This window comes from Rhinopithecus roxellana, chromosome 6 (genome assembly GCF_007565055.1).
Source record: "Rhinopithecus roxellana isolate Shanxi Qingling chromosome 6, ASM756505v1, whole genome shotgun sequence".
In the NCBI taxonomy this organism is placed as follows: domain Eukaryota; kingdom Metazoa; phylum Chordata; class Mammalia; order Primates; family Cercopithecidae; genus Rhinopithecus; species Rhinopithecus roxellana.
The window spans coordinates 51632366-51645070 of NC_044554.1; the positions used below are offsets into that span (position 1 = coordinate 51632366).

General features: G+C 47.7%; 1 protein-coding gene across 1 annotated transcript in view; it reads right to left on the minus strand.

Moving 5' to 3' along the window:
• The window catches only part of TMEM178B (transmembrane protein 178B), a 395175-nt gene that overhangs the window by 25125 nt on the left and 357345 nt on the right, over positions 1 to 12705 (minus strand). The window contains exon 3 of the mRNA XM_010359815.1: positions 8426 to 8563. Within this exon, the coding sequence (XP_010358117.1) occupies positions 8426 to 8563 (138 nt within the window). The remainder of the gene's footprint in view (positions 1 to 8425; positions 8564 to 12705) is intronic.

Below are 12705 nucleotides of genomic sequence, written 5' to 3' on the forward strand. Positions count from 1 at the left end.
AAAGAAAGATTATAAGACAAAAAGTCAAGAGATGAGTTGTGATGTTCTAGTGAAATCTCACATAAAACTATAAAAGCAGATTGGCAGGGTAAGGAGATAGGTTTTATGCCAGAGTTGCCCTTGATTCACCATGATGGATCACAGATACTTCTCTGCCTATTAAAATGGACTTCACTTAGGCTATACATGTAACAGTAACAGCTACCATTTATCAAGGGTTTATTGTAAGCCTGTTTCATAGCAAGTCATTAGCTTACTGAATGTATTCTCCCTCTCCAAAATATCTAACTTATATGGTCCTTTTACTCCATGTCTCCCCTCTCTGACCTAAGAGTCATGAAGTTTGAGACATAACACCTCCTGAACTTATATTAGTTGGTGCAAAAGTAACTGCCATTTTTGTCATTGCTTTTAATTACTTTGAAACATCGTCCTACCCATGTTTTTAAGTAAAGCAAGCTAGGAATAACAGTGGGGAAAGGCTGGTGGGGACACCTGAATGTTGTTCTATAGGATCCCTTAAATCATTTTACTGTCTAAAAGAAACAGTCGTCCAGGCAAGATGGCCATTGCCTTGGACTTTTCCTTTTAGGCTTGTATATTTTCAGAATGCCCAGGCCTCCATCAAGGTCTTTGTCTAGCAGCAGAGGGGTGTTATGCTGAGTGTCTGGGGGTTCATCACACAGCTGAACTGCTCTCTGGTGAGCTTGGTGGAGTGGGTATAGATGCCAGACATGTGGCATCATTGGTTTGCAAATCACTGCAATCACTCCAACATAATAGCCTGAGCTTCTTTAGGGCATTCTCCTCGTTCCCCCTGACTGACTGGGAAGGTATAAAAGGTCACACTGATCACAGGTGGCAGGAAAAGAAACTTTAATGATTTCCTTTTCTCATTACCACCCGTGCCCTTGGTTCTGGCCACAGTCTCCTCCATATGCCCCTTTGTGCTTTGCAAAAGGAGGGAAGGGAGAGAGGGAGACACAGAGTGAATGACACATACCTGGCACCCACCTAGAAGCCCAGAACCAGAGTTGTGCTAGTGTGGGAAGAAGCAGGGGCTATGGGGCCACAGAGATCTTCAACATGGAGTGCCAAAAGCAGGGGCAGAGCTGGGGAATGCAGGAATGCAGGCTGGGTCCCAGGCTGGGCTCCAGCTCTCATCTGCCACTCACTGGCCAGGTGACCTAGGACAATTTGACATGACTACTTTTACCTGGTGACACAAGGAAGTGGAACTGGTTGGTCTCTAAAGTCCCTTTTATTTTAATAGTCTGTGAGTCCAAGCTCGAGACAGAAAGCTCTTCATGAATTCATGTGTAATTCATACTCCACCTCCAAAAAGAATTTGAGATAGTTTATAACAGAAGTAGATAGACCCCTTGGACTGTTCAAATAAAGACAAATCACTGCAATTTCTTGTCCTTACAAGAGGACAAGAAATCTCGTGAAAGGGGAGAGGATTAGAATAGGAACAGAAGAAAAGATGGAGTATTTTATTGAAGAATTGCTGCTCTATTGAGACAAAACCAAAATATTTTGTTACGCACAATTCACTTTTCCAATATATTTGTTCCACGAATATTTATTAAGAGCGCAGACACTGTTCCTGACATTAGCGATACCTTGGGGAAGGTATCCCTTCACTAAAGCAGACAAAGTTCTGGAGATCATGCAGCATATATCTAAGTTCAGGGAGAGAGACAGTGAACAAATCCAGAATGTTAAAAACATTTCGGACACCTAGCACCCAAGCACCCATATCTTGGTTTCTAATACCTTTCTCTAATAAAAGGAAACAGAGATCGTTGGAGAAATGGCTGATTCCAGGACTGGGCAGGAAATATATAAGATGAGCCTGGAGCACCTGGCAGTTTCAAAAACTACGTGCTCAAACAAGCAAGTAAACAAAACATCATCATCAAAACCAAAACCCACATTGATGGAGATATCTCAAAGGGGCAAAGGAGCCAACAGAAAGCTCTCCCAATGGCCAAAGCTGTAACAATGAGAGCAACAAAGGAAGGTAGTATTGGATTAAACCCAAAGTGTAAGATAAATGGTCATCAGTCCACACTGGTATAAATGACTGAATAAAAAATGGGGGAGCAGAGACAGATCTCTCCCACGTGGAAGAATTCCAAATTACATAGCTACTGCATACTCAAGGATCTCCATCCTAGCACTCCATCTTCACGTCCCATTCCTCAAGCGTGGGCTGCACGTGGTGACTTCCTTCCAAGGAAGTCATGGGAATGGGGGAAAAATACTTTTACAGTGTGGAAAGATGAGAAACACATGGTCAGGGCAACTTCAACAGTCATAAATCATGTTGAAATAATGTGTTGAAAATGGCATTTTACCTCTTTCTCCCCAAAACCCCTAACCCAGTCTAATCATGAGAAAAACATCAGACAAGTTTCAACAGAAGAGCACTGTACAATATGCCTGACTAGTTCTCTTTCAAACCGCTAAGGTCATCAAAAACAAGGAAAGTCTGAGAAACAGCTACACCAAGAGGAGCCTATGCAGACTCGAGAATGAAGTGCATGCAGTGTGGTGTCCTGAATGGGATCCTAGAACAGGAAAGGGCATCAGGTAAAAACTGAGGGACTTCGAGTCAACTGTGGCCTTTGGCTAATAATAATGTACATATTTACTCATTAATAATAACAAATGTATCATATTCACGCAACATGTTAATTATAGAGGGAACTGGGTACAGTGGCAGAGGATACTATGGGAAGTCTACAATCTGCTCAATTTTTCTGTAAATCTAAAACTGTTCTAAAATATAAGTCCTATTAAAAATCAAACAAACAAACAGAGGGTCTAGAGGTCAGAGATGGAGGAAGTCAGAAATTCTCTCTCTTGCTGGCCTTGAATAAGCAAACTTCTCTGAGTTCTACAGCTGCAAGGAAAAGAATTCTGTCAACATTGTGATCTTGGAAGAGGACCTCAAACATCAGATGAGAACTCAGCCCCAGATGACGCCTTGATCACAGTTTTATGGGACTTTCCACAGAAAGTCAGTTAAGCTGTACCTGGGATTCTGAAAAATGTAACCTATGAAATAGTAAGTGTTTGTTGTTTTAAGCTCCTAAGAAATCAGCCAAAATGAAAACACAACCACAAACATTTTGGAAAATAAAGGGGGTGCTACAGAAAATTAAATAAAGTGTAGAGCGTACCTAGATGACTGCAGGAAACTGGGTGGTCAAGAAAGCCCTCTCTAAGAGGGTGGAACCTGAATTGGAAAATTGAGCCATCCACAAGGGATTACAAGGAAACACTATGGGCAAAGAGGTCAGCTTGCTCCAGGGCCTTGAAGTAAAACTTCGGGTGTTCCAGGGTAGAAAGGCAGCCAGTGTGGTGGGAGTGACCCGACTTTAGGGAAAGAAACAGGAAAGGAGGTGAGAGGCAGCATGAGCCCAATTACAAACAGCTTCTGAGGAGGGGTAAGGAGTTCAGATTTTAAGTTCAACTGGAAGCTATTTGACCACTGACGGTAGATGACTGACATATCTGATTTATGGTTTTAAATAAAATTATGCTAACTGCTCTGTGAAGGACTGATTGCAGGGTGGCCAGAGTGGAGTCAGGGTGTCTAGAGAGGAGGCTCCAGCATTAGCCTAGACAAAAGATCATGGAGCCTTAGACCTGAATTGGGGAGGAGGTGACGGATGTCTTCCAGGGAGTGTGAGAGGGTGTGTGAGAGGGGTCTTGATGGCGTGGGGCATACATTGATGCTTACACTCATCTTGGGGATCCGTATCCACGAAGCGGTACTGAGGTGCACCCAGCAAGGGAATCACAGGAACTCATAGCAGTCACGTGCTCCCTGGCCTGCAGTCTTTCCCTGGTGGCATCCTGTTCCTGAGTTTCTGAATGTCACTGGTGAATCATCAGGTACACAAATGGTGTTGTGCCAGTCTGGGTGAGATTCTCCCCTGAAGGCCCTGCCAAAGGGAAAACTGGATCCCACTTGCCACCCCCGGCCTCCTGGTTCAGCAAAGTTGCCCTACTTAATTAATCATCTCCTCCGGGCTGAGCGTTCATTAAACAATTCGTAGCTAATTCTTTCCCAGGGTGCAGGGTGCCCCCACTTTGACGAGGAAATAGTTAAATCTGGAACAGAAAAGTGCCCAGCGCAGGCCATCTTCCTTCATATCGGAAGAGAGAAGAGGTTGGGAATAGAATTCTTCCATTTTCATGTTGGCTTTGGCAGTTTCCTCTGAAGTCACCTGCAATTTCATCTCTGAACTCTTGCCTCCAAATTTACCTTCTTCATTCTTGCTGCCTCTTCCTGTTGTGCCTGCTCCACATCCATGCCTGGACAGCTCCAGGCACTGTCGATGTTGTCTCCCCACCCTTCTCACTTGTAGCCCCATTTTACCCCTCGGGCTCCTGCTCGGTTATAGATGCCTGCAACCTGAGCCTGGGTGAAAGCTAAGGCCACGGGGCCTTTCTGTCCTGCTTTGTGATAACGCTCTATAGTTCAAGTGGCTGATTGTTCTGCTGTATCCATGAGGTGGCTGTCACAGGTGGCTTACTCTCCAAGTTCTTCATCAGGACAACCCCTAAAGATTAACTCCTAGAGAGCAGGGACTGGCCAGGTTCTGAGAGGGGTGGTGCTGACATGTCTCTTTGACATACAGGGTTCTAGAGGTCAAGGCATCATTTTTGGGTTGATGCCCCAGGCTCTGTTTGCTGTATCTGCTAAGCAAGGAAGGGGGAAGTGCAGCTTCTGTTCTAGTCTGCTCCTTCCCTAGTCCCGAGCTCACAGTCAGCAGATGGCAGCTGCCTGGGACTTCTGGACTCCCATAGCTGTGTCTAACCCAGTTGGAAAGAACCCTAACTAGAGAAGAAAGGAAGTGCCCTCCCACCCCTGAGACAGTCATCTTTAAGAAAGACCACCCTTCAAGGGACCAGCTCTTAGTAGCATTGTTCTCCAGCTCCTTCTGTTGGTGCCTAATGGTACCCACAAGGTATGTGGACATCCCTTTCTTCCCCAGACTCTTTCAGGAAGACATGGCTTTACCTATGGACACAGGTAACAATGTACTGGGACAAATAAGAAGGCAACCTGATCTGTGGATGAGATGGGTTTACTCCAACCTGGACGGTGCTGCAGTCAGCAAAAGGCAGCTTTTAGAACAGCAGCTTCCCCAAATCTTTCTGTGATGCTAACACTGTATCTTAAAGGATGGTTTTGCCACTTAAAAAATAGATTGCGTGTCCCCAAGAAAGCAGATTTACCTGGGACCCTCAGTAGGAAAAGATTGGATGAGCTTTACCCAGTAATAATTGAGGCCCCATCTCAGCCGTGCCCTACCTCTTACAGCATAAAGTATGCAGAAATAGTCCTTAAAGGCTAGAGTTTAAAAAAAAATCATGAAAGGTCTTGGCCAACAGGTTCATTCCTAGTATCATAAAATATTAGCGCTAGAAAGAACTGGGAAGTTCATATCTTCCACTAGTTCCCAACTCTGGCTGTACATTAAGATCACCCCCAGAAGTTCCACTTGGATGGGTCTGGAGTGGGGTTCCAGCATCAGTAATTTTTTAAAAGCTCTCCATGTGATTAAATGTGCAGTGGTTGAGAACCACTGCCTGGACAAAGGTAAGCAAGGCTCTTACTCATTCACCCTATAGTAAGGGGCCTCTGACTCCTAATTGAGCCCAGGGGCATTCAGAGGTCTTCCCCAGAGCCCTGGGCTTTTGGGAGGTGCCTCACCACAATCCAAGGGCAGGGCTCCGGGCACACTCATATCCTTCACTGCCCCCACCCTCCATCCTGCGAAGGTGCTCACCAAGGTCTCAGCTAAGTGGGATACAGCCCAGTGACCCTACCACAGTCACATCTATTGGTCAACCACTGTCACTCAATTCTGTCCCTTTATTGTTTGACCAGTGATGTGTTCCCTGTCTGGAAAAGATAAACCAGCGAATTACGCAATCTTTTTCTCTGGAAGCTGACTTCAGCAGGCCGGAGGGCAGTTGTCAAAGAGTTGGAAAGTCCTGGAGACTTAGCACCTGGGCAGGATCTGAACCTTGTGCCTGGCATGAAGAGAGGGGAGAATGGAAAACCATGCAGGAGCCTCAAATGCCACCAAAGAGGTGGAGATGAAGGAGAGCTGGCCCCCGGGGCTCACTGGATTCCTTATGTGCCCCAGGCCTGTTTGCTCAGCTTTTCTTAGATTCCTGGGAGGCCTCCCTGGAGCCTTAGGAAAGCCTTGTTTCACCAGAGCCTGCCTTTATATATCCAAAAGAGTCTTAGAGAGAACACTCACTGCAAACAGAGCTGCTCCACTTTTATCTTTGCACATCTTGGGGGGCTACGTGAGATTTGGATGGCAAAGGGAAAACCAAAAAAAGGTTCCATTGCTAAAATACGGTGTGGAAATCATCAAGCTAGTCTGACTCCTTGTTTCACCGAAGGGGTTGCGAGGCACAGAGCAGGGAATATGCCTGGTTTTGTCAGCCTCTGTCTCTGTGGGAGACCAGAAGGAGAGTGGAAACTATTAGACGGAGCCAGCACAACCCCCTCCTCCTCCCCCAGCCTCTGCCATAACCACAGGTGTGAGACTTACCGAGGAGGCAGCTGTGGCATGGGGCATCCTGACTCTAATAGCAGAGGGTTTTTTAGCCCTGAGTGATTTTTCCTTGGAAAGACCCTGCTTGTCTTTGGCACAGAATGGCTGTGTTTCAAGGGAATGAGGGTAGACCTTCAATAAATTCAGAACTCAAGCCAAATCCCACAGCTCACTAGGCCCCGAGATCTCTCCATACATCTACAGCAATGAACTTCTCCTGTCCCCAGCTGGACCTGCAGACAAAGAGCCATCATGGCCTTCTCCTTCACCCTCTGCCCCGTTCAGAAACCCAGAGCCTGGTGGCTCACCGAAGCGACCTGAGTTGGGTGTTTGCTCCAGGTGCCTAAAGTGTAACACACTTGTTTCTAAATGCAGGACTCACTTTTATACTTTTATTTCTTTCCATAAATCTTTTTTTTTTTTTTTTTTTTGAGATGGAGTGTTGCTCTATTAAGGTTGGAGTGCAGTGGCACGATCTTGGCTCACTGCAACCTCCACCTGTCAGGTTCAAGCAATTCTCCTGCCTCAGCCTCCCGAGTAGCTGGGACTATAGGCAAGCACGCTATCATGCCTGGCTAATTTTTTGTGTATTTTTAGCAGAGACGAGGTTTTACCAAGCTGGCAAGGCTGGTCTCGAACTCCTGACCTTGTGATCCTCCTGCCTTGGCCTCCCAAAGTGCTGGGATTATAGGCGTGAGCTACAGTATTTCTTTTTTTTTTTTTTTTTGAGACGGAGTCTCGCTGTGTTACCCAGGTTGGAGTGCAGTGGCGCGATCTTGGCTCACTGCAAGCTCCGCCTCCCAGGTTCACGGCATTCTCCTGCCTCAGCCTCCAAGTAGCTGGGACTACAGGCGCGCACCACCACGCCCGGCTAATTTTTTGTATTTTTAGTAGAGACGGGGTTTCACCGTGTTAGCCAGGATGGTCTCGATCTCCTGACCTCGTGATCCGCCCGCCTCGGCCTCCCAAAGTGCTGGGATTACAGGCTTGAGCCACCGCGCCCGGCCAAGCTACAGTATTTCTAATTCCCTCTGTCCAGGCCCAACCCTCCCTCTACGGAGCCCCACACAAACCATCCATCTACCTTTGTCTGAGGGGTAGATGGTGATGGACATACCCAGTGGTCAACTTCAGCTTGGGACTGAGACTCAAGCCAGGAGACCAAAAAGCACAGTTTAGCTCTTACAGGAAAAGAAGAGGCACTTACTTTCCATGGACTGGACCCCTATTCCCACATAGCTGTGCAGTTCTCCTTATGTAGAATCCCTTTAGAAGGACACTGGAGTGGTCCTACGCACATGACAGTATAATAATACAGTAAGAGAGACAGATATAAGAGAGGGTCTAGTCCTGCCCCACCCCCACCTTACTCAAAAGGGGAGCAGCTTCAGGACCCGTAAGTCATAGGCTTTTGGACGGAAAGTCCCCAGATAGCACCTGCTTCCGGCTTCTCACACCAATGCCCGGGGCCTGCATATAATGAAATGCCCAAGCACTTCCTGGGCTCACGCTTGCTCCAGGTGTGATATCTCCGTCTGCTGTAACCACCCATCTCATGATCATCTCCGTCAGTGGCTTTCTTCCACACAGGCAGTCAGATCTGAGCAGAAGGTGAGGACCGTGTCTTATTTTCCTTTGTATCCCCAATAGCTGGTGCAGTGGTGAGGAGCTAAAAGCAACTCAAGAAGTGCTTGTGAACCAATGGATGAGTGAATGAGAACCCCAGTCACGTCATGGTCCCCTCTGCTGTGCCCTCTGGCCATTCTCCCCAAATTGTGGTAAATAGGACCTTGTCCACCACCACCCCCAAGACGAGCCTGTAGCCTTACCTCCCATGAGGAAGAGCAGCCCTGCCACGTACTGCATAAGGCCTCGGTCCCAGCAGCAGCCCAGCACGCCGATGATCCAGCCAAAGAGGATGATGGCCACCGCCATGCCCATAAAGCCAGCCGTCATTCTGCGCAGGTCTGTGGGGAAGCAGGCGAGCAACAGTCAGCAGCAGAGCCTGGGACTGAGGGCCAGGGTACACCCCAGCCCTGGGGCGGGTGCGGGGAGGGAGGAGCCCTCCAGGAGCAGGAAGGCAACCTGCCCTTCTCAGATAGAAGCACACAATCTTTGTAGAGGGAGAAGCCCCTGTGGTGACTATCCTTGTGTGCACAAACAGGCCACAGCAGTTTGGCTCCTAAGCACAGGGACAGATCATCACAATATCGTGGCCGTTTCTTCTATGCCTCATTTGTGCCAGGCATAGCCTGCCTATCTATGTATCTATCTCAACCTTCTGAGACAGGTACTATCTTTATTCCTATTTGCAAAATGCAGCAACTTGCTGAATGGCACACAGCAAGTAAGTGGTAGATCAGAGACTGGAACCCAGACCTGTCCAGCACTCTTAGCTTCCAAACACAGCATCTCAGCCTCTCCAAGCAGGTGAGAACCAGAGCAATGGGCTGCTGGATCTGGGCAGTCAGGCTGCACCTGCCAAGCTCTCCTGGTATGGCTAGGAGGTTGCATGTAAGGGGAAGCTATCAGCATGGGGGGTCTGGTGTTCTGTTCTCTCCCCTCCAAGCTGGCTCCCGGGCTTAGCTTTCCCTGCATGCAGGGCTGCAGGAGGAGAGCCACACTTTCTGCTCTTCTCTAAGCTCCAGAGCAGATCCATTCCTTGCAATTGCTTCAGTTCCTCCACCCCCGGGTCAGTCCCGCTTTCTGAGTCAGGCCCTTCTCTGTTCCACGCCTGGCTGACCCATCAGCTCCAAGAGGAAGAGGGTTGTCTGGAAAGGCAGTATTTTTAGCAGAAGGGAGAGGGCAGAGCTGTTGCCGTGGCTCAGTTGGCCACTCAGCATCTGGCTTGGCTTCCTCCCCAGCTCCCACCTCTGCCCTCCTGCACCCAGAGGCAGCCGGAGATGCTCTCAACCCCCCTACCTACGCTTCCACGTGCCCACCGCACCCCAACCCCCACCAGCTCCGGGCACACTTTCCTCATCCATCACCCCTTCTCTGGAGCTTGACCTTCTGACCCTCTAGTCATGCCACCCACTCCTCTACCCTTCATCAACACCCACCACAGCTCCCTGGGCCCTCTCTCCACCCACCCACATCTGAGCCTGTGCCCTAGCCCCACCAATGGGGCTCCACACAGGAGCAAAGCTATTTACCCTGTCTCGGCCCCAGGGTCTGTGCTCCCCAGTGGCTTGCAGAGCAGCCTGGAGGACGCTTGGGTGTCCCTGTCTGTCCAAGGGAAGTGCCTGAAGCAAACCACATCAACACCCCATGCAAGCACACCAGCTGCTGCCTGGACAATCTTTTCTCAACCCTGAGAAACAAACACCCCACAGGTCTCTTTGGAGAACACATACCTCAAAAGGTGTCCAGGTCCCACCCCCTCCATTCCTCTCTCTCACTCCAGCCACCCCATGTGGAACCCCAGTGGAGCAAACAAAAGGATCTATGGTGCAGTTTGGCTTAAGACCCCTCTATAGAGGGATCCAGGCCACCGTTCTTGTCCTGACATTGACCATCAGACACTTGACAGCCCCCGGCCAGGGAGGAAGTTGGTTGGGGAGTGGGGAGGGATGGGGCACAGGAGGGGAACAGCAGCAGACCCTTCCCTCTGGTGAGGAGAGGCCTGCAGAGGAAGGAGGACAGGGCTCCAGTGACAGAGGCAGAGATCTTTGAGAGCCACAGGGCAGGTTCCTGCTCTGCTAGGGCCACCCTTGTCTGCCTTGGCTGACCTGGGATGCCTGCCCCAGCCAGGTAGAAGTGATGCTCACAGTCACTTATGGGAACTGCCCAGGGTGCCTTATTATCATGCAGCACTGTACCCCATGCTCATATCACCCTATGTGTCAGAGGGAACCATGGAAAGCATGGTTTGATCACAATAGGAGCTTGTGAGCCCAGCGGCCTGTGTGGGCAGCCACAGCCAGTCAGAGAAGGGAAGGAGCACTTCTGCCCCTTTTTATTGAACCACCTGTGCCGTCCCCTCCCTCCATCTCCCCAAATGTTGTCTCCATGGCCACCAGCCCTATACCTTAATCCCTGCCTTCCCCACCACCACAAGAGACTCTAGAGTGACCGAGGCCTGAGCTGCCTTCTCAGTAGAGAAAGGTCCCCACTTGACATGTGATCCCATCTGGATCATCTCCTGGAAATGGGATACTTTTTACTACCAATGCTTCTACTCCCCACCATCTTCAAGGGCAAAAAGGTGGTGGGAAGAGGAAAAGAGAGAACAGCTTATTTTCAATGAAAAGAAGGTTTCCCTTTAAGGGGCTTATACTTCCTTAAACAGGACGTATAATTTTGGATTTTGCATTTAAGTATTTAATCCATTTTGAGTTTAATTTTGTACATGGTGAGAGACGGGGGCCTAGTTTCACTCTTCTGCATGTGAGTATCCAGTCTTTCCATTTACTGAAGCACCATTTACTGAAGAGGGTATCCTTCCCCCAGTGTATGTTGCTGCCTTTGTTGAAAATCAGTTGGCTATAAATATGTGGATTTCTGGGTTCTCTATTCTGTTTTATTGATTCATGTGTTTTTACACCAAAATCATGCTAAGTGTCTTTCAGTGAATGAATAAAGAAAATGTGTTATATATACACAATGGAATACTATTCTGCCATCAAAGGGATGAAATGTTGTCATCTGCAGCAACACAGATGGAACTGGGGGTCACTATGTCAAGTGCAATAAGCCAGGCCACAGAAAGACAAATGTTGCGTGTTCTGACTCACATGTGGGAGCTAAAAATGCTGATCTAATCAAAGTAGAGAGCAGAATCACGGTTACCAGAGGCGGGGATGGGTGTGGACGAAGAAAGATTGGTTAATGGGCACAAACATACAGTTAGAAGAAATAAGTTCTAATGCTTGATAGCAGAGTAGGGTAACTACAGTTACCAACAATGTATTGTATACTTTAAAATAGCTGCAAAAGAGGGTTTGGAATGTTTCCAACACCAAGAAATGATAAATGCTCAAGGTTATGGATATTCTAAATACCCTGACTTGATCATTATACATTTTATGCATTCATCAGAATATCACATGTATTCCTCCAAAATATACAAATATCATATATCGATAAAAACAAACAAACAAACAAACAGGAGGTATAAGGGTCAGCACATTCATCTTCTGGGCCCTTCCCTTTTTGGTGTATGGAGGCTTCTTTCTAGGAGAAATCCTATCCCATTTGGCAGCACTAGACAGGACAATTTTGCAGAGCCCCACCTTGCTGGAGGCCCAGCTGTCACCTGGCCTTGCTCATTGGAAGGCCTGTACTGTTCCCCAGGCTCTGCAGATGCCAGGAAGCAAAGGTTCTGCCTGGGGGAATGAAGTGGAAAATGGGTCAATAAGAGGTGTCCACCTTGGCCACGGATGGGAAAGTGGGCTGGGCAGAAAAACAAAATGGAAATGCAAATCAGAAAAAGAGGGAAGGTGAGAATTGTTGGAGGATGAGAACAAAGTATTTTACTTAGAAGAAAATGGAGGAAAAGGCAAAATAGCAGCAAAATGAAGACAATAATTCCTCTTCCAAAAGTCTGTGTTCCAGGTTGGGGAGGGGCTGTTGCCCTCTAACACAGATTAGGTACTCTTTGCCTCTTCCCAAAGGGCTTTGTCAGCAGAAGCTAAGGGTTGTGCTAAGTTGTTGATCTGGAAACAAGAATGAAAACCAGAGGCCCGGCCTCTGTATTTCCACTGACCTGGAAAGATTTTCATGTCACCCTGAAAACCTTATTTTGCCAGAGCCGTGCATGAACAGCTGGTGACTTTGTCCTTAGACCTATGTGGTAACTCAGGGAAGCTGCAACAACAATTTGTAAGGTAGATAGGACAAGAAATATTCCAATTTTACAGATGAGGAGAGCAAGATCCAAAGTAGTTACATAATTTATTGACAAATAATCTCAAAACCAGTGTACTACAAGAAGAGTGAGTTGCATTCTTGAGTTACATGAGAAAATAATGCAACTAAAGATGTATTGGGTTATAACGGTAGATTGAAAAAAAATGTTTCTAGCATTTCTTCCTCCTAAACCAAGCCAGACTACAGTTAAGAGATTTCTTAGAAAGACAGAAGTCTTCAAGGATGGGGAAAATAGAAA